This window comes from Pyxicephalus adspersus, chromosome 7, assembly GCF_032062135.1.
Source record: "Pyxicephalus adspersus chromosome 7, UCB_Pads_2.0, whole genome shotgun sequence".
Taxonomy (NCBI): domain Eukaryota; kingdom Metazoa; phylum Chordata; class Amphibia; order Anura; family Pyxicephalidae; genus Pyxicephalus; species Pyxicephalus adspersus.
The window spans coordinates 34,411,531-34,434,595 of NC_092864.1; the positions used below are offsets into that span (position 1 = coordinate 34,411,531).

General features: G+C 38.9%; 1 protein-coding gene across 1 annotated transcript in view; it reads right to left on the reverse strand.

Moving 5' to 3' along the window:
• The window catches only part of DARS1 (aspartyl-tRNA synthetase 1), a 73,381-nt gene that overhangs the window by 18,248 nt on the left and 32,068 nt on the right, over positions 1-23,065 (reverse strand). Inside the window, exons 6-9 of the mRNA XM_072418111.1 lie at positions 22,392-22,494; positions 8,477-8,579; positions 8,032-8,112; positions 5,592-5,651 (exon numbers count right to left, since the gene is read on the reverse strand). Coding sequence (XP_072274212.1) covers positions 5,592-5,651; positions 8,032-8,112; positions 8,477-8,579; positions 22,392-22,494 — 347 coding nt within the window. The remainder of the gene's footprint in view (positions 1-5,591; positions 5,652-8,031; positions 8,113-8,476; positions 8,580-22,391; positions 22,495-23,065) is intronic.

Genomic DNA, 23,065 nt, shown 5'->3' on the forward strand with positions numbered 1-23,065 from the left:
TAGAATTCTATTAAATTATTCCACTACTTTAGAAAAATGCAATATAGAATATTAGTTATAATGAAGATTAGAACAGAGATTGGAGCACATCTTTAGATCTGACCAATCATTACACAGAATTAGAAATCTGTTTATGCCTCCTTGTGCTACTTCTTACTGTACAGGGAATAGAAAAGACTAATACAAAGTAAAATCCAGTATTTCAAAAACATTTGGTTTATTAATGAATAGATATCTGCATTCATTTGTGATGAGCATCGAGCATTAATACCTAATAATTAGATTTGTGAATATGATCAACTATGACTGGTTCTCTTCAATAACTAACACATTGGCCACATGCTAATGATTTGTTAACATTCAGCTGTCCTTTACTGTTAAACCGATTTAATTTGCACTGTGTCCTATAAACTTTTGATAGATACAATGGAGTTAACTGCTTTACTGTCTGTGTGTGTTTGAGGTATCTCAGCTAAACCCAAATTTCCAATGCAATTTCTATGTTCACTTATCTACAACTCGCAGTTCTCCCACCACAGAGATTAGTATTTGTGATGTCAGCTTAAACTTTCAATTTCGAAAAGACAAACAGGAAAACAAAGGAAGCCAGAATTTGGCTGGTGTGGTTAACCAATCAAACTCTCGATCAGTCCGTTCTCTTTTCATCCACACAAAACTTTAAGTAACCATTAGAGAAAGCACAATGAACTGAATTAGGAATACCTAAAAAGAAATTAAAGAAAGAAAAGAAGTAAAGATTTTTTACCTGCCCCTAAATAATAGGGGCATTTACATGTAGACCACATTTAGGATAATTTGGTGTCAGTCTCTACCATGCTTCTGAATCCTTGCTAGCTAGTGTAGGGCTACGTACACACGTCAGATGATTCTCGTCCAATAATCGCCTCAGGGCTGATATTGGACAAGAATCTGACATGTACAACCCTCGTCGTTCATGGATCGGTCCTGGCAGATCCCCAAATGATGAATGACTGTAATGAAAGTGAAGGGGAGAGAGCGCAGCGGGGTGCTGCTCTTTAGTCCCCCCCTCTTTCCATGAGACCAAAACAGCACTGTATGTATGGAGCGCTTATTTATGCATCTTTCAGTGTTTTGTCTTGTTTCGTGATCGTTTTCAACAACAAAAGACAATTATTACAAGTGTGTACCGAATCTTAGTCATGCTGGGGGCCCACTTGTCAAAGATTATGTACTTATAGGAAAATGCAGCATTCCATTTGCACCTGAGATCAGTTTGAGACTCCACTGGGATCATTCATAGGTCACTGACAGGTGAACTTGATCTGCAGATGACCTTTTTCTGACCTGCATTTAACCTCTTACACACTGCATCATCCTAATGGTAAGTATTTTTTTTGATTTGTATAGGGAAAAAAAGTTTGAAACACAGGTGTAATAAAATAAACACCTTCTGTTTATTAAACTACTAAGTACTGGACAGTGCCTATTTAATAGCAAAACACACCCGACAGCTGGTATCTGATGCAGCTCAGGGTATAAGACATTTCACACATTAAGTGTCTGTTTGTAATAAGAATTCAGTTGTTACCTTACATCCTAAATTCTTTATGTGAACAATATCCTGTGACCCTCTTACCTCCATCCTTTATATACACAAATACTTTGTCGCTATTGTTTGACCTTTGGCTACAATAAGAGGAAAAGGCTGCTTTAACAACCAGCATCACACAATTATTCGCAATCATTGGGAATCACTTATAGAGGAAATCACTTAGAAGATTTCTAAACACAGCACAGGGCAAGTATATACGACTGTGTTATAAACACCCATGAGAGACCAAGAGGTGTGCACAAGCAGGTTTCCTTTCCATGGAAAGTTTCAGCTCTCATCTCAAGCTGAGATTTTGGGAGTATACTGCGACAAGAGGCCCCTAGGCAGATGTATGCACTGGAGCAGAACAAAAGTTCAAAGGAACTTGCGTTCAAGAAAAATATTAGTTCATTTTGTAGCACGTGCAAATAATAGCAAATGTCTCCGCTTCCTGTTTACAAGGCAGCTCTAAATCACAATCTCACATTCAGTGGTGGGATGAAAAGGTAGGTTAGTCACAGCAGCATGGCTATCTGATGATTTAGAATCACGGCAGAGGAATTGGTTATTTGTGATTTTCTAGTGGCTGTGATTCCTCAATAATTTATTTAAGTGGTCAAATTCTTTTATTTAAAGGCAAAACTTGCCCCTCACAGGGGAGATTACCTTGCTCTTCCTGTTACACCTCTGGGGCAGGAAGCAAATAGAAATCTCTCTAGGGAACTGCCATCAGGGGTTACTTAGCTGTTTCAGCAACATATTTTTTTTAATTAAGTGTCTCTGTAGACAATGTTACACCGTGTTGAAATGCAGTTCCATTCTACTTGTCCGACAACAAACACATGAATATTAGGTGCCCATAAAGCCAAGTGTTCCAGGCCAGTGACTCACTAGGTAAAAAAGCCCAGATCTGGATGCCGGTAAGAATTGGTATGGCATTTGTCGTCTTGAATTTAAAACAAGACAACAAAGACAGCTACTATATACCTTCCAAGTTTACTATAATTAATATTAAACAGTATTCATATAGCACTGTACATTAAATAGGGGTTGCAAATGACTTTAGAAAGAGACAGACAGTGACACAGAAGAGTAATGGACCCTGCCCGAAAGAGCTTACAATCTAGAGGTGGGGAAGCAGCATGTAATAGGAGGGGGGTTATGAGGTGGTGAGAAATAGTGAGGGTTTAAAAGACAGAAGAAAACAGGTAGGTGAGTTTGAAAAAATAGGTTTTGAGGGCTATTTTAAATGAGCAGAAAGTAGGACCAAGCCAAATGGGAATCAGGGAAGCTCTAGAAAAATCTTGGAGCTGTGCATGTGATGAGGTTATGAGTGAGGAAGTCATTTGAAGGTCATTCGAGGAGTGAAGGGAGCTGCTAGGGGAGTATTTTTCTATCAGGTCAGAAAGGTAGGTGGGACAAGAACTGTGGAGAGATTTGAAAGCAAAACACGGGAGCTTGAATTTGATTCTAAGGAGAAATGGAAAATAATGAAGAGAACTACAAAGAGAGGCAGCAGAAGAGTGGTGGGAGGGATGGATGAGCCTGGCTGTAGTATTCATAATAGATGGTTGTAGAATTGTAAAGTTTAGAGTCGGGTTAGTGGAATGCCAGAGAGGAGGATGTTACAGTAGTCCAGACGAGAGATAAACATGTGCATGAGGAGTTTGGTGGTCTCCGGGGGACAGGAACTCAATATGCAATGACAGAGGGGGAGATAAGTGTTCTATACATGTCCTGTATCATGCTAAATGCAAGCAAAGAGCAGAGATTTTTATTCCCCAGGTGCAGACCTGCAAAGCTTTGAGGATGTTGAACTGAAGGTTTAGTTTATATACTGACACTGACCTGGAACAAGCATGGAAATGCAGAAAGTCAGAGAAATGTAAGAAATTATTTTCTGTAATTTTGGTTTGTGCCAGTACCACAAAGTATTGAAGCCAGAGGTGGAACATAATAGCCAGACAACTACCAATTTTAGGAAAGATAGCATCCTCCAGGTTTCGCCCATGACGATTTCCTATTTCTGGAAATTTAGCTTTTATTCTTTATTTAGAAAACTCAAGCATATCATGTAAATCTATTTAATTATTACAGTAAAATCTACTACTACACAGTTCAGAGCCTGGTACTGAACTAATTTGAGCCCAGTGCATATTTTTGGTGGGTCATTCTAATTTTGAAATCACAAAAAGTTGATTATGATGAAGAGATTGCACAATACTAGTCTGGGAGGTGGCATGACTTGGACATTTGACTGAGAGATCGACACCAGCTTCATCTGACCACAGGCTAATCTGTTTATCTTGGACCAGCAGCTGTTCAGCTTCCTATCTTTTCCTGCCACTGCTGATACTGCAGATGGCATTCTCTATCATAACCACAAATCCAAAGAGGATCCATTAACTGTGGGTGTATGTTATCACAAAGAGGCAGCAATGCCCAACATTTCCTAGGTAGTGGCATCAGCAGCGATCAAGGAATTATGTCGCCAATGCCACAACCCTGAAAGGGTAGATTTAAAAATAGATTCCAGGCAAAATCTACAATTAAACCTTGAAATAACCCATTATTTCAATTTTACACAGAAAGACTATGCTTTTCAGGGGTAAAAAGATTCCCTCTTCTTCAGGCCTGTGTTTAGTAGGCGAGATACAAGGAGAAAAAATTCTGGGCTTTAGGTTTATATGGACATCATGCATGGAATGGTGCCTATATTTTCTGTCTGGTACAACTTTGGGGGCCATCGTGGCTTCATGTTGGCCAACACTCATGTTGGCCAATGTGGAACCTGTCTATTTTGACTCCAACCCTTGATGATAAATTTATTGTGTTGCGCTCCTTACAACATGTACTTACAATAGAGCTGATATGCAATATACTTACTTTTCATGTGTGTTAAAAAGCCACTGCTTAGTTGCTTCCCCGAAGCTATATGTTTGGTTGGATTGAACACCTGCTACCCCACTCACACTGTCATTCCTCCTGACAGCTGTCATCAGGACAGGTTATAATAAAGGGTACGCATACTCAAAATTTTAGTTTTGGGTTTTGAATAGAGAAGACAACAATGAAAACCTCTGTCATTAAATTTATGCTGTGTCTCTTTGGAAAGATTTCTCTTTACTTCCTATTCTGGAAATGGAACGGAAAGCAAAGGAATCTCTGAGATGAGAAGACTGTACTTGTACTTCTGCTTTGGTGGCAAAGATAAATGTCACAGGCAATGTAGAGGAAGTAAAAGACTGTAGTCCACAAAAAAACTGTTTTTAAGCTGAGAAAAAACAATTTGTTTCGGCATGGGGAAAGGAGGGCACTCCTTTTTTTCAGGACTACAAAAATACATTCAATCAGCTTTAGTAGGATCTAGGGTTTTTTTCCTGGCAAATGTACATAAACCAGACTTTTTATGCAGCATTTGCTATATGTAACCACCTGTCTCGAGGCTCCCTTCACTATCCTTACCATGAAATTCTGAAGCAAGGATAATTATGGCAGCCTGGAGTTTGTACCTGCAAGAATCCAATAGCAGCTTCTAGGTTTCTATTTTTCATGTACCTTTTTCTACCAGTGGGGGAGAAGGGTTAGGTGGTTAATGTATTGTGTTATTTTATATAGAATTAGTTGATCACAATCTGGGTGTAAATTCTGCTAAAGCCACAAAGACTAAGGAAAAGGGCTACAAGGTGGCAATCCATTAATTCACAATCTTGTGTATCAGTAACATGTTCCTAGAAAACAAAAAAAGTGAAGGGTTGTTTAGTCTAAAAACTTGCCAAATTAAAAACAGGGACTCTTTAGAGAGTTGCTACAACAACATGACAGGGACTTTTTAGGGGGAGTTGCTACAAGAACATGACAGGCAATTTATTGAAAGTTGCTACAACAACATGACAGGGACCCTTTGATAAGCCACGCTGTTAAATTTTTCAGCACCTGTTATAAAGTCTTGTTTGTTACAGACACACAATAAAAAAAATTAGGTTTAGTTTTGCGTGAGCTGAAACTGAATCCTTACCCTTAAATCAATGACTCTATTGTCCAGCCGGGTATCCTGGTTTACAGTAGCTCTTCCTTCCTAAAGCAAAAAAAACAACAAAGACAACATACACAAAAACATCAAGTAGTGAAATACAATACAGCAGAGAGTTAAGAGTCAATATTCTCAGTGAAGAGTTGCACCTTCCCACTGTGAAACTTACAAAACAAGCCAGAACTCATACAGATGTTTTATTGCACAGTTTAAAAATAGCATTTCCAATAGAATGTCCCAATACAAGTAGAGAATACTACAAATCATGGATTAAACTGCTAAAAAAAGTGTTCTGTACACTGATGTTCAAATGTTAAATCTTGTGAACATTGGGTACTTCAAATAAGAAGGGGGTTGTCTCCCTGTAATGGTGGACTTGGTGGATCTGGTGGACAGATGTTTTAAAGGCTTGTCTGTTCTTTATTCATTAGTCACTGCTGAAAGCAATGCATCAGAATAAAGATCTAATTTAGTAAGTGTGTATGCATTAAAAAGCCTTCACTTACAAAAATTACTTGTATTATATAATAATCCTTTAAAATCAGGTTACACAATCCTGCTGGTCTGCGTTAAAAGGTGCAGCCTAGGACGAAGTGTTGCTACAAAAGGGTCAGTAAGGTAATGTAGTCAAATGAAAACAATCTGCATAACATTGAATGGATATTTTCCAAGAATGTACTAGGCTGTCAATTAAGAAAAAAAAATAAAATAAAAAGAATTCCTGCCATTAGTGTCACTACTACTGCCTATAGGAATAAGTACCCAAATCTGGAATTGCGAACAGCTTCCTAATAATGAATAACAGGACAACTCTGTTTTAAAACCAGGGAACAAATAGGAATAAATAAAAAGAAAGAAAAAAAAAGAACAAACAACTTCTAGCTCCCAAAGTAGTTAAATCACTTCTGGATAACAATGAATGTTCAGTATTATAGATAAAAAAAACAGAAAAAGGAAATGCATTACCAGTCTGCAAAGACCACTTCAGGGCTTTTTACATTTAGTTCTTGGTTCTTTGTAGCATTTTAGTACCTGATCTGCATAAATATAAACCTGTCCTTGTAATAGCTCTACTAGGCTTAAAAATAGCATTATAGTAGATGTATTGGAAAGTAAAGCAGATTCAGAGGAGATGGAGATCTGTTTACATATAAGGAACAAAACTATTCCCTGCTTTGTGGAAATATCAATGTAAACAGGAGATGCATAGACTGTAAAGCTATGCATAGTAATGACTTCCCTTCCACTGTGATGACGTGGATACTCTACACAAGGGTCCATCCCCAGGGGCTCATGACAGGTTAACATTGTTTGATTCAGAATTAGTAACATGTGTCAGGAAGATGCTTACCAACATAATACAATGATCTTGTAACAATTTTGCTATAGCGGTTTACCAGCAATCTAAAGAAACAATCTATACTCTTAAGGTTAAAGGGTATGAATATAAGTGGAAGAAAAGAGACAAATACTATGGGAAGGCAGGAGAAAGAATTGAATAAACTGCTTTAGAAAAAAAAGAGACAAGGCTAGTTACATGATATGTATTGTACTGAGTGTACAAAACGCGTTCTCTCAGGAATGCATTTGGTACCATGTGTTGCACTGCAGGTTGGCTGGGAAGGCACGTTGCAGTTCACCATTCTTTGTTATTAGTATTACTGTGTTTTGCCACATGACACAGATGTAAACCTGACCTAATAGAGCGAAAGAAGAGATGGAAAAGGAGGTAATGAAAAAAAACAAAGAGGGAAGGAGTAGAGAAAAGAGGAAAGAAAGAGAGAGAGAAGATGAGAGAGAAAGGAGAAATTGAAATGAAAGCAGGAGAGGAAAGAGAAGAGAGAGGAGAGAGAGATTGCAAAAGAGGAAAAGTAGCAGCAGAATCGAAGTAATAAGAAAGAAGGGGAAAAAAAAGAGAAGCCAAGTATTACAGAAGAGCAGCATAAAGATTAGGAAAAAAGACAGGTTGTCTTGAATGTCTGTTGGTGATGACCCCTGCCCATAGCCTGGCACATGGTTTAGTGGGAAGGGAGTATTGCATCACAATAACTCTGCTGACCACCCTTAGAGTATGCTTGTCATCCGACTGTCATCCTGTTCTTTTGCAAGAAATACCCAGAATAAACATGCAGTGTAGAGAACCCTAGTCAGTGACACAGAAAGTACTGAAGCTAGGGATCAGTAATTGCAGGCAGGCAACCAATGTCTTTGAAAAATGACTGCCTACGTACTTGTCTCCTAAGAGATCAAAGCTCAGGTTTGTAGCTCCACTGTGGTAGATAGGGGTTGGGCAACCCGCACAAGGGGAACAACAGGACTGAAAAATTATTTAAAACTTTATTCATGTTCAAACAGAAGATAACACATGAAAAGTACAGATTGCATTAAAAAAAAAAACAAAAAAAAAAAAAAACAGGTCTCTCACCTCTTCCCCCTCTCCTTCAGGCCGCACTGCATCTTCCAGCTGCAGGGGCAGACGAGGCTCAGCAGCGCTGATTACATAGATCTGGAAAATGGACAGAAATAACTGAATCAGAAACAGAGAATGCTATGGTACACAGATGGCGGCAAACACCTGGCCTCGAAGGGAACCACGGCACATCTACTTGTTACAACTTTCAGTTTTGAAGTGCGCAGATTATGACCTTTGTTACATTTCTATTACTCAGGGAGCACCACAAAATTCTAAAGCATGAATGTGGTAGTTCCATCACAGAAATCCAAGGTACCATTCTGTCACATTTCAGAGGTCAAACCCTTTCTGCATCAGGGCTTATAATGAGGAATAGAAAGGGGAGAAAGGGACTCGGAAGGAATTATTCGGGGATTAGGTATCCTCTAATAATTTTAAAAAATGTAGTTGTACTTACTCTCTCAATATGGAGCTCCACATCCTGCTGAGTGCAGCTCTCAATTTTCTGGTCAACTTTTCGCACAACACCCTCTACATCCACAATACTTTCCTTAGTGATACTGCAATACAAAGCCATGGCAATCGTTATCCACAAAGGAGGAAAACAAAAAGAACTTAGAAATAATCTAATATAATGGTGAAAAAAAATAAAACTGGGTTATCCAACCTAACAGTTGTTGTTTGGCAATAGGCAGATGGCAAACGTTTTTTTTGGCAATAAATTATGCATCATTTTAAAGTTAAACGCCAAGAAAAAAAAACTAAACAACTGACTTACATTTGTATAGTCTGTTTTACTAACCAAAGATTTGTTTTTGTGTCTAAGAAATTGTTTTAAAAGTTACACTGCAATGTCAAACAGCATGGCCATGTTGGTCACCAGTCTTGTCTCATATAAGGTAGAGCAATACAACTTGTTCTGCTCCCTGCACCAAGGCTGTACAGTCAGAGATAAGAAGAACACTGATGAGTGCATCTCATCATTTCTCTACCTGTCAGCATGTCCCCCGTCACGATTTTTGTATTTGGCATAACTCCTCCTTGGCTCCTTGGTTGCTCTACCTCTCAAAGACTAGTGTCCAATGTACAGAAAGTTATCATAGGCTGATACTAAGTTAAATGCAGGTACATCAGGAACTGGGTACATACATTATTTTTCCTTTTTTATTTAACACAACTGTAACTGCCTTATGTATATATGTTGAAACTTATAGTTTCAGTTATGTGGAACACCAGATGAAGGTACCATAATCCCTGCCTCAATAAGCGTGATCTCTGCACCAAACCGTGTTTGCAAAATGGCAGAATTGTATAAAGCTTATTAGACAGGTTATGTAGGATCTGGGGGAACATCTCTACATGCCACAATACCGTGCAGCAACCACAGCTTCCCTTATAGAGGTGCTAGAATTGCATTGCTGGATGCCTGAACTCTGTGTTGATATTCTGCCTAATGCACATCCAGGGTGGTCTAGAGTAGAATCCTGACATGAAAATGATAAGCACCATAAAAGATGATGTGCCTCATTTACCAGTTATGCTTTCTACGCAGTGACTGGTTTACAATAATAGTAAGTAGCAGCATAACTGTTTGACATCTTAATCCTTTAACTATCAGTGGACTCGATGTAGAAAATGCAACTTATTTTGAAATACCAGCAATATTCTAAACTGGGATCAGCAAAGCTCCAATGCAATTCAGAACAGCTGAACATTAATGTGTCCATAAAACGTCTTTCATGCAGTGATCATTCAATTAATTAGTAAAACTTTTACTTTCTGATTGTTAACTGTGCCCAACCGAGCACAATTATTAGAAACGAGCAATTAACTATTCTGAACCAGGATTGACCTCTTGTCTCCTGGCAGATCGTTATCTCTCGTGTTTTTTTCCTCATGTTGTTTGACTTGGCTAATGAGCCTATTTTGGTGCCATCTTTCCTGGATATGTTTAGTCTGCCTTTGATACTAAATGGGGAAGATCTGAGCTATATAATGTCTGCATCCTTTACTAGTAATAAGTATACAAGATATTTCTGCACAAAAGCCATAAGGAACAAGAAAAGGGCATTCCAAAAATATAAAAACGAAGGATCACCTTCATCATTTGAAACCTATAAAGACAATAACAAAAGATGTAAAAAGGAGATAAAATGTGCAAAACTTCAAAATGAAAGACAGATTGCAAAGGAAAGTTAGGCAAACCCCCAAAAATGTTTCAAATATATTAATAGCAAAAAGATCAGATCTGAGCATGTAGGCCCCTTAAAGGATGTCGCTGGGTTGGTAACTGGGGATAAAGATAAAGCAGATTTACTAAACACTTTTTTTTTAGTCCAAATTCATATTAGCAATGTCACAGCCTTAAATGAGTCACAATGGCTCAGAATTTATATGATTGAGAAACAGCTGGGAAAAATTAAGGTTGACAAAGCACCAGGACCTGATGGATTACATCCACGTGTCCTCAAAGAGCTGAGCTAAGTTATTTCAAAGCCATTTTTTCCAATTTTTAGAGACTCTTTAGTCACTGGCAAGGTACTGATGGATTGGTGTAAGGCCATTGTGGTTCCAATCTCCAAAAAGGGAGCAAAGTCATTACCAGGTAACTAAAGACCCGCTAGTTTAACGTCCATAGTTGGAAAGTTTGATAAAGAACCACATAGAGGAGTTTCTGCTAGAAAATAAAATTATAAGTGATAGTCAGCATGGCTTCAAGAAAGACAGAAGTTGACCAACAAATTTACTCTCATTTTAGGAGGAAGTAAGTAAACAGGTAAACAGTGGAATAGCATTGATTTAGTGTACTTGGACTTTGCTAAAGCATTTGACACTGAACCCCACACACAGTTAATATGCAAGTTAGGGTCTAGAAAAGTCAATCTGTAAATGGATAGAGAACTGGCTTAAAGATCACATCCAGAGAGTTGTAATTAATGATTCATACTCTGAATTGTCTAGGGTTATTAGTGGTGTACCCCAGGGTTCATTGTTGGGACCTTTATTGTTTAACATCTTTATAAATGATATAGAGTTTGGGATTAAAAGTACCAATTCTGTGTTTGCAGATGACACCAAACTATGTAATGGAATTAGGTCCATACAGGATGTCTATAATCTACAGACCTGAATGTACTGTTTGATTGGGAAGCCAAGTGGCAAATTACATTTAATATAGATAAATGTAAAATTATGCACTTGGGAGTTAACAACATGCATGCTTCTTACGGTCTAGGGGGAATACATTGGTAGGAGTCAGAAATGGAAAAAGAATCTGGGGGTTCTGGTAGATCATAGACTTAATAACAGCATGCAAAGCCAAGCTGCAATATATAAAGCTAAGTAAAGTACTAAAAGTATTAAAAGAGGAATAGACTGCAGAGATGGAGACATTATCCTGCCCCTGTAAAAAAGCATTGGTCAGACCACATCTGGAATATGCAGTCCAGTTTTGGGCACCAGTTCACAAAAAGGACATTGTTGAATTGGAGAGAGTGCAGAGAAGGGCAACTAAATAATAAAAGGAATGGAGGAGCTCAGCTATGGGAAGAGATTAGCTGAACTGAATCTATTCTACCTTAGGAAGAGACGTTTAAGGGGGGATATGATCACCCTGTATAAATATATAAACGGTCCATATAGAGAACTCTCATCCCCATTATTCACTTTGAGATCATTACAAAGAACAAGAGGGCACTCTTTGCGTCTGGAGAAGTTTAAGCTCTGGATAAGGAAGGGATTCTTCACTGTAAGGTCTGTGAAAATGTGGAATCAGATCCCTCAGGAAGTAGTTTCAGCAACTACTATAGATTGCTTTAAGAAAAAGCTGGATTTTTTTCTAGAAGCACAGAATATAACTGGGTATTAAGGCTTTAAAGTAAAAATAACAGTGACTGTTGATCCAGGAACATCCGATTGCCTCATGGAATCAGGAAGGAATTTTTTCCCCTGTTGAAGCAAATTGTACCAGGGTTTTTTTTGCCTTCCTCTGGACCAACTATGTCTTATAGGGTTTTATATCTGGGATATGTTTATTTCCCTAGTGGTTGAACTTGATGGACTTATGTCTTTTTTTAACCTAACCTAATATGTAACTATGTAGCTTATAAAGCACCCAGAATACCAGAGATAAAACTGTGATATCCGGCTGGTATTGTTTTTTTCTTTGTGAAACACAAGCCTGATTATCTAACCACAAAGTTGCTTTACATCATTTCTTAATACTTGTCATATCTTTGTCAAACGGCTCGTAAAAGTGAGAAGATAAAACATGAGAATATGAGTTGTGTTTACACTTCTAAAGCTGAACTCCAGTGCAATATATACGATTCATATAAATGAATGTGAATGGTATCAGTTGTATGCCATTCTCTATACAGCAACACAAACTGGCAAAAGAAAAAAAATGTGAGTGGTTATTAATTACAATAGCAAAAATGTTAGGTCTTTGCCAAAGCACATTTCTGCCAAAGCCAGGGCTAAAGATGTTTAACTCTCAGGACTGGATTAATAGTGATACAACTTTCGTGACAGTAATTAGCTTCTAAATGAACTTTATTTATCTGTGCACTTTGCCAGGTGTTCAGCTTTATGGTTTTCATGTGCCAGTATAGTAAGAGACAGAAAACAATTTTCCTTTGTCCCATCAAGTTTTGACAATCAAGTCTGCTTTTGCTAATCCCCTCTCTGCATGGAATAAACACAAATGGTCAGCAAGCCATGCAAATCAAGCCATCTAGTTCTTCCCAAGGGGTGCAACCTGATTATCCTGCTATTGGCTTGCTATTCAAGTCTACCAGACCTCCCTAGGGACAATATGGATTGTTTTTGAGCTTCAGAAACCCTTATTGAACATGGCGGTCGATATCCTCCAAGGAAACCAGACTGTCATCACATGCATCCTGCTAACAAATGTTGGCTGAGTCACATCAGGGCAAGTGTTTGTGCTCAAGAAATACATTTTAGGATGTTTACATATATCTTACTATGCATTGGGTTCGGTGAAACTTTGGCCTCCTTGCTGCAAGCTTTAAGTCACCCATGTCTATCCTGCCTGCATTAGGTGATCCAATGAGCCCGATCGCCAGCAAACCTAGAATGGATCTGGTTGAGGATGGAAAACATTTGCCAACTAATAGCAGTATTCTCCTCTGACTTTTTTTAAACTGGGTGGGAAGAAGCTTTAGGCAGGTGGCAGCCCCTGTATTGTGACCCAACCTTTCAGTAACCACACAAAAACAGCCAGGTAGTTATTAAAAACTGCTGGGTGGTGCGCCCAGCTAAAAAGGGCTGGGGAGAACACTGTAATAACAAATTATTTATAATGAAATAAGTCCAGATTGCTGAATTACACAGGCTCTTGCACGATAGTCTACCTACTCCAGTCTTAGAGAGCTTTAATAAGTCCCACCCAATGCCATGGAGGGCAACAAAAAAGTAAATTGGAAAACTGCCATTTCCCCCATGCGAGGGCTTTCTTCCGTTAGTTAAATAGGAAGATTGTTCAAGCAAAAAACATTAGAAAAGAGTTGAATTGTACATGTATTTCTGACTGTTAGCTGATGTATTTGGCGAAAGATAAATCAAACCACCTCTACCCCAACTAAACCTTTTTTTTCCCCATAGTGCCCTCTATTACAGCACAGGCCTAATGCCTTAGGGAACACTGCTGTTTTCAATGCGTTAAGAAGATCACAAGCTTTTGATTGCTGGAAATTAACAGGCTACAAATGCCTTGTCAAGCTAATTAGGAAGACAGGGGATCCAGCACTTAACAACTGATCAAAGAGCCCGAGCAATTTGCTGTCCTGTCCTCCTCATAAAAGAGCCATTCTACAGAAGGTGGTGTGTAAGGGGGTCAGAAAGGTGGGACAGTGGAGCACAGTGTGCTGAATGCTCAGCAGGAAAGATATGAGCACATTACTCAATGTGGAGGAGAACATGGGTATGCTGGGTGTTCCACTATTTTACAGCCTCAGGGCAAAAAATGTTTTCACTGGCCTCTTTGTCAGGTACAGTGTCAGCAACATCATTAGCCAAGGATTAATGAGCGCCTGCAAGACAGAGGCGATCTGCATGACGAATGCGGTATAACGGGTTAATAGGCTCTTGTTTTGTTTCTGAAATCAATTCTTTACAGATGTTTAAAAGAGCATAAAGAACAAAGGGTGACGGATAACAAAACCATTACATTTACAGTATCGTTTAATTAGAATAAATCAAGCCATAGATGTCAGAGAAATGACAGATAGAAGGTTGAGTGCACATATGCAGGTCCACCGGTAAATTTCAGATTGATTGGAAGTCTCAAAACAGGACTATAAGACTGTGTACACACGTTAGATTTTTGTCATTGGAAGCAATCTTTCACAATCATTTCCAAGGACAAAAGACTGAAAGATGAATGAACGAGGGCTGTACATACAGTGCCGTTCTGTTCTATGGGGAGGGGAGGAATGAGCGAGTGTAACCCAGCTGCACTCTTCCCCTTTCACTTCCATTGCTGTCCTTCGTGGACCGCATGAAGTGTGTACGAAGCCTATTAGGTACATAATTTTCTACCCTTTTGATTATTCCAATCTCATTTGATTTCAGATCAGATCATATAAAACCAAAACAGATTCATATTTGATTACTTAATCGCTCATGCGTAATGTTTTAGGTGGAACTAAAGTTCCACTTTTAATTTTGTATGATCAGACCGGTCATTATGGCGACCACTGTACATATGAGACTCTCCAGAGAATGCAACAGGCTAAATATGTTAATTTCAATTACTTCATGCAAGTCCACAAATTATGATAGAATTATCCTGGGAGACTTAGTGAAAATGACACTTTTATAAGAAGAGATTTCACTACGTTTGAACAGTTCTGTAACACCTTACAATGAGACGGTAAAGGAAAAACCCCACATTTACCGCCTCTGACCGTTTTTCATAGCTTGTGAATCACACTATGTAATAAACCATCTTTTCTCAGAAATGTGGCTTTTATGTGGCTGCTTGTTGACAATTCCTTGCTATTCTGTCACTTCAAAAGTGAAACATACCAGGAGATATACTTAGTCCCATAAGTGACACTTTCATATCCTCTCTGTGACGTATGGCAAGTGATCTCAACAATCACATTTTTGTTTTTACCTTCCCCTCCCACAACGGTGTATTCAAGTTGTCACATTCATTTTAAAGTGTAGGTAAAGCCCATACTTTATTTAGAACCCTATCAGATAATTTTTGCTACCTCTGCCCCACTGGTGAGGTTTATCTTTAATTCCTAACACAAAGGCACAGCAGGAAATGAAAGGAAAACTTTTCAAAGTGAACTCAATTCCTATATTAGAGAGACAGCAGCACGTATCCCCATTGCAGGGCTTTAATTCAGTGCTTGTTCTGGTGGATTTCTCTAAACTTTCTGGTTCACTGGCAAAGAGACAAATAGAGGGGTGAGTCCCCCCAGTGGGGCTACAGAGAGATATAAAAAACCCAAAGAGGGTAGGAAAATGCCTTTACGGGTATGTGCAAGTTACATGTATGTGAAAGTTGGGCAACAGGGTAGCTCAGAAGTCAGCATTTTTGCAGCGCTATGTCCCAGGTTTGAATTTCGGCCAGGACACTATCTGCATGGAGTTTGCATGAGTTGCTCTCTCTTGGTGCTCTGGTTTCCTCCCACATTCCAAAAACGTGCAGTTAGGTCCATTGGCTTCCTCCCAAACTGACCTTAAACTGTGGTAATGACATATGACTGACAGGAACATTAGATTTTGAGTCCCTTGTCTACAGACTTGTAAAGTGGTGCTTAATATGTCAACGTTATATAAATACAAGTTAATAATAGTATTAAAAATATCTGTACATCATCTTTTACTATACCTGCAGCTTTAGAGTGGAACTAAACCCACTATACTCACCTGTCCCTGTTCCATTGCTCGGTGTTGCCATCTTCTTTTCCTGTATATGATCTTCAATCACCCTGAATGGCCAAGTTGTGATGGAGTAATCCCCGCTCGAGCATGCAGGAATTCATTAATTCCTAGCAAGCGCAGGGGAAGCTGGGATTGACAGGTATCTTGGAATCTAAAGCTGGTGCATGTGCAGCTCAACATTTTTTATGGTTTCCCGGAGCGATCAGAAGGTAGGAGGGATTGTTGCAGAAGGGACATCAACTGTTTCTTTGCGCAATACTAACCTTCGTCATTGAGCATTGTTAAACTGGAACTTTACTTCCAGTTTAAAACTGAACTCTAACCATACAGCTAAACCATTTTCATAAAAATATAGCAGCTATTCTACCTGCCAAAAAGATCTGAATTTCTATTTATACATTACTGAAATATATATGTCCCTGCCAGAACTATTAGCCATGTTAGTGAACTTACTTTTACCCACTGCACTTTGGTCAACTCCTTGCCCCCAGTGAGTGACTGAACACTTTATTAGCACACTGATAAATTCACCATTTTTCACCCGATTGCCCCTTAGTGCTGCAAGTCAAAAAGCAAAAGCAAAAGGGCCTACGTTATGGACTATGGAATGAAGATAGGAGGATGCCATTTACCTTGGTCTTTCAAAATCTATTTCACATGAAAAAGTAGAGGGGTACCGATACTTTGTACTATAAGAAATAAAATATGTATTGCTACGATTCTTACATGAACTCCGTTAGGGGTCAGTTGTTGTGTTTGGCCTGTGACAGCACGCACATCCATCCATCCATCCTAATACAAAGCTTTGTTTTGGTGACTCACTCATTTTCATGTCTAAATAAACGTGACATCTGCCTTCCTAAACATAGACCTCCGTAAGTGTCTGGAGACTAAACATCTATTACTGGCTCTTCCTCAGAGGAAAAGGAAGAAAACTATACAATGCCAGAAAAACCACTGTCACTGTGTTTGTGTTTTTGAATACTGAAGCTGATGGGTTACTGTGATGATGCTAAATAAATGGACACTGATAAGTTCAAAACTTGCTGAAAATGTCATGTGTTGCCGATTTTAAAAATGGACCAAGAGTATCAGACTTCAAGAATTCATGGAACTGAATAGGATAACTGCAATAAGTTGTGTGGCTTTAACCAAAAAAAAAACAACAACAACTAACTAAATTTTATGTCAGGGAAAAATAAAATAAAATGTTGGTGCATATCTTTGACACATGTCAATTTCTTCACATTTTATGTCTTTAAAATCACTACAAAACTCACGGAGATGACAACACCATAGGCCTGACATAGTAAAGTTAGACTAAAGAAGGAAGATTATCGTGGATGAACCTGGGTGATCTAGCTAGCTAGATCTAGCTAGCTAGATCACCAGGGTTGACCCATGATAGTCTATCTTCTCCATTCTCGGACAGCATTGATAAATACGTCAAGCCCAGTGTTGCTTGGAAATACCAACGAGCGTTGTCTGCTCTACATACAGGAAAAAGGAACCCCCTTCCATTCCTCATGAATTCATGGACTTCTTACCCAGCAAAATAGTACTGCTTCTTTGGGTTTCAAAAGCCATTATGTGTAAAAGTAGGTAAATGTCTCTAAGGTGAACTAGTTCAAAGAGAATGCCTGAATCAAAAAGCGAGTGAGCCCACTCAAGTATTTGTGTATCTAATAAATTTTAGCCTGTAAAAGCCAAGAGACTGCCTAGGGCACCACCATCTTGGATGTGATGTTGAAAGGCCCAGCAGACACACAGCTGTCCCTCAAGTGACAATGAAGCATCATTATTCTCCCTAGATATAATTTTTTTTTTAAGCTGGGTGGGAAGAAGCTGTAGGCAGGAGGTGGCCCAGTATTGTTACCCAACTTTTCAGTAATCAATCGAAAACAGCTGTGTGGTTATCAAAATTGCTGGGTGGTGTGGCGGGCTAAATGGGGCTGGGGGGAACACTGAAGGATCTCTGTTTCTCCCTTGGCAGCTACAATGCTTTCAATAATTTAGGGAGTAAATGCCAAAATTTCAGGGTGGGTAAGTACTTATCACTAACACTGGCTACTGTTAAGGGCAGGTGTTTATTAGCATTTCAACCATTTGCCATTCAAGTTGCCTGTGGCCAATGCAAGCATCACCACTAGTACACCGACCAACTTTGGCCAGTGAGTTGGAAAACTCTAGACATCTTAGGATCTTCTGGTCACTTAACCCTTATTAATTTCACTGGTTTCTACCAGTAATTAGCATAGTGCAGAATACTAATTACATGTGTGAGTAAAAGGAAGGAACATATACCTTTGATGCCTAATTTACCAGGAATGAGTGGTATGGGTGGTCCCTCAGGACAGAGTCATTGTAATAAGCTGGTCAATGGATGAAGAATAGTGGCTCAATTACAAAGAACAGGGGGTAAAACCCCTCAGGCTCAACCAGAGTTAGAGCTGCCAATCAAAGTTTAGCTTTACAGACGCACATGAAAGGGTAACAGTTATATCTAAAGCCACAGACTTACTGCTCATGGGCCTAATGCTCATTGTGCAGTACTGCTAAGCAACAAGACCTGCATCCATATCTATACCCCAACAATTATATTGAGGGATTACACGCAGATAGAAGGCATTAAAAACATGAGCACAAGTGATAGCATCTTACATTTAAATACATGCAAGTTCAATGACCTTAATAGTAAATACAATTTGCACAGGAGCAAGTGCTGCTCTTAGAGATAATGTGATTTCTGAAGCATATGCATTTTGCCTTCATTGTTAAACACCCTGGTCAATGATAAGGATATCACATTGTTGGTAAGGTCCACTAGTGGAAGCAGAATGGGCAACAAGAAATGTCAGTGGGCCTGATTTATAAAAGTTCTCCAATACTGGAGAGGATAGACTATTACTGGAGAACCAGGGAGGTTCAGCAAACCTAGAAAAGAGTTCCTAAATATCATTTAATATTAGTTGACAGTTGTTTTCAATCCTAGACCAGATCCATTCCAGATTACCTGGTTCACCCAGCTCTCATATGATAGTCTATATTCTTCAGTATTGGAGAACTTTATTAAGTCAGGCCCAATGAGTCTGGAAACATAAAAATAACACTATAATAACCTAAAACAATAAAATAATGAACCATACTGGTCAACTGCTCCTCTGCCATGACTTTGTCAGTCTACTCCGCTTACAATCAAGCCTGAGTTTGTGGTAAAAATGGCTATTGCAACGGTCATGTATTAAAAAGCAAAAAGACTAGCCATGTGGGGTTGACTATAGAGTCCAAAAAAAAGTGCACCTTAACCCAAGTACTAAAATGGTATTGATTGCAGATGTTAAAACAGGAAATTGTAAACCATGCAACACCATCTCTCATCCATCTTTATAACACAGGGTGCAACCAGGTGTTCTGTGACAGATCACGGAGTATCTTATTTTTGTACTTGCAGTGTTTGTAACAAAACATAGAGGATGTTCATGAACTGGAGGGAGGTACTGAATGTTTTACTTTAATTACAAACTGTATGGTAACAATGGATTGCTTTCCAACATTACCTTTTCATTGCTGGCACATCTGCTGCCTCGAAGCAATAAAAACATATTTTAATAAATTGTTGGGGAAATCACCAGACAATCAATATTGAGGTTGGGAAATCCCAGCTGTTTTCATTCTATAAAAAGATCTCGCTGTAAGGCAAGCTAGATTAATTACCCTTTAAAATCAAATTTTTATGCCTTTGCCACTTCAATAGAACTAATAGAACAATAAATTTGTTTTAGCTGTGACCACTGAAAAACACTTTAGATGCACGCAGGGAATGTTTTCTTAGAGGAGAGATGTGTTTGCAAACTAGGCAATACATAGGGCCAGATGTTATGCCATTTATGATTATGTGTAATGTGACAACCGTCTACTGTCTGGGCCATCACATGATGATCACTGTGACTGTGAGCTGTTTGCAAGCTGTATCCTCTATGATTTCCAGGTTACTGAACAGCCAGTGTTTAAAAGGGAACAGACAGCACTGCCAGGAGTCCTTGAAGCACTGAACAGAACTTTACAGTGTATCTAAGCCCAAGAGCAGAACCTTTAATCTATTCGAGCCTACCAGTACTTAAAGGCATTTGGTTACTTTTTCAAATTAAGTACAATTTCTGCAAGCAAATTTTACCGGCCCATTTCCATGCAATACACAACAATTTACCTCTAAAAGAAGGAATGGTGTTTGTAGTCTAAATCAGGGGAGCAGCCAAGAGAGACACTCTTAAAAACAGTGCAGTGAGTGGTGTCACCCTTAAAATTGTTCCATTTGAGTCACATGATGTGATGTGTTGCATTTGAGTCACACATGAAACCAATGCAGCCACTACAGATAAAAGGTGAGCTGCAATACATTGGTTTTTCTTGGATTTAGATATTCTTTAAGCTGAACTCTTACCAGGAATGTTATACTGCCCTTCAAAACTGATCCCTAACCCTAAGGCTGGCTATATACACATGCAGTAATTGTCATTGGAAAGGATCTTTCAAGATCATTTCTAACGACAAAAGACTGCACAATGCATGAATGAGAGCTGTACATACAGTGCCATTCTGCTCTATGGAGAGGGGAGGGGGGAGAATGACAGAGCTGCACCCGCTGCACTCTCTCCTCTTCATTTTCATCAAAAAACATTCGTCATCTGTGGATCTGCCAGGACAGACAACAGAATGACAAGCACTGTACACACATCAGATTCTTGTCCAATATCAGCCCTGAGGCGATAATCAAACGAGAATCATCTGGCGTGTGTACGTAGCCCATACCTATCACCGAAATCAGTCTCTCCCAACCCTTCTCATATTGGAAATTCTTGAAATATTTGTAGGGCTATAGGCAACCCCTGACAATATTAATATTATCCACAGTTCCATTATTACATTAGCATGGTGGTAAGAGGGAAGAATGCCTCACACATTGCTGGCCATTGAAAAAATGTCACCCTAGGGTTAGGGATGGAGAGGTGACATTAAAGAATTCTTTAATTCTAAGTAGTGTCACCCTAATCTTGCAAAAAAAAAAAAAAAAAAGTAATAAATAATCTAAATTACCATATTTAACATTATTAAATTTTAAACTTTTACCTTAGATTTTGGGTACTAAACAATCTTTTTCATGCAATTTTTTTATCTTATTTGTGCATTACATTTTTATAATTTATATAATTTTGCAATATATGTTTATATAAAATATAGATTTGCTAATCATTTGCACAGCAATAGTGGGAGGTAGAAAAGTGGAAGATGTTTTGAAAAATGACACGACTAGACGAGAGGAGGTTAACCAGGCGGAGCACCTTCTCTGGAAGTACTTCAAATAATAGTATGTGACCACAGAGTTTAGCAAAACTATGAAGTATTATTGCAAACTTGGTAACACAAAGATATAATTCTCTTTTACAACTCTGCAGCCACTTTCCTGCTCAGTAGGGTCAACGGTTGTTGAGTTCAGAAAAGTGAGTTCACAGAACATTCTGTGTTTTAGCCAGGCGCAATCTATTGTATAGCAGAGTTTAGACTGTAGGAGGGAAAAGCAGCAAAGGATCCAAGCAGTTGTACTGTAGTGCATGGATCATGCTTATTGGTGTAGACAGACAAGCTTATTATTTTGTTGCTTCCCTTTTCTAGGGGGTGGCACAAGGTCAGGGATTGAGTGGGAAATTATGTAATGGAGACACTTTTTCAACAGAAAGGGAAAAGTTTAAAACCTTTCAGGTTTTATTTGCGCTCAGTACGCCTTATCCTGGTGACAACTGCATTTATAGTTCTTTGATTGGCTTTATTTTGTCGACAAATTAATCAATTAAACCAGCAACAGGAACAACCCATACCACAATGCAAAATGGCACTCCTCAGAGTCCAACAGCAGTTCTAAAAAGATCTCAAACTAGGCACAGTGCTTCCTCAAACACAATAAGGTGCATCTAGTTTTAAATGCATCAGCCCAGAAATGTTTCCAGCTGGCCATTTTTAATAAGATTAAAAAAATTCAGGCTAGAGCTACCTTTAATTTGTTAAGCTGGAGAACTCCAACTCCAAGTTCCTTGCGAGCTGCAGAATCCTAGCCTGCATACACACAAAACCCTTTAGACCCTCAATCCTGCCAGTCTTGCCAAAGCTTTTGTTACATGATCTAAAATCAATGTGGCCAGTAGCAGGATGGACTGCTGCTTCAGCGGATTCCAGAAGATTTCGGGTCGGGATTCATTGTGAGCGCAACACATTAAAAGCAATAGTAAAGTGACAATTTTAAATAAGTGCAGAACCCCCCCCCCCCCCAACTCTGCTTTCTTCTCCATCCTAAACAAATGAAGCATTGATGAGAATGTGTGAAAACTGTCCCAGCCCTTACAGACTGGGTTCCCACCATTGTTTCATGTGACAACAGGATATAATTGCTTACTTACTTGGCAGCGAACTTAACCATCTGCTTGCTCGCCCGGTCTCCCACAGCCACTAGGGCCTGGACGTTGAACTGCTGCTGACGAAGAACCAGAAAACACTGCTTTCCTGTGGAGAGAAAACAGTACAGGTGCATTGTGCACTTGTTGATCGTACTAACACAACAAACCAACAGCGGTAAAAAATGCAAAAAAATACAAATAGATTATTGTTGCTGTTTTGGAAAATGATTGGCATTTGGCTTGTTCACATATCCATCAGTTTGTGCTTTAAGACTAAAGGAAGAAATACAAATTTAGAAAAAGTTGCACTCAATTTCATATATGTTTTAATATAAATGTTATATTGATAAATGAAATTTTTTTTTTATTATTATTGGGGGACAATTCTTGGTTGTAACGCAAAACTAGATTGCCTCTGTTAAGATAGGAAAAGTCTTTTTTATACCAATATGACTGGCCCCAGCATGCACTTCACCATGCTCTAAATGCTACCTCACCAGTGAAGTAAAATGCCTACTGATCTTGATAAAAAAATTAATGAAATAATTTTCTATTTCAGCTGACCATGCTGCCTCTGTATCCCACAAGCAAAATTCCGGTAAAGCTGACAATAGTGCATGCTACTGAATGGTACCAATTTCACAGCTCAAGCAGAATGATAGGTCAGCTCAATTGCA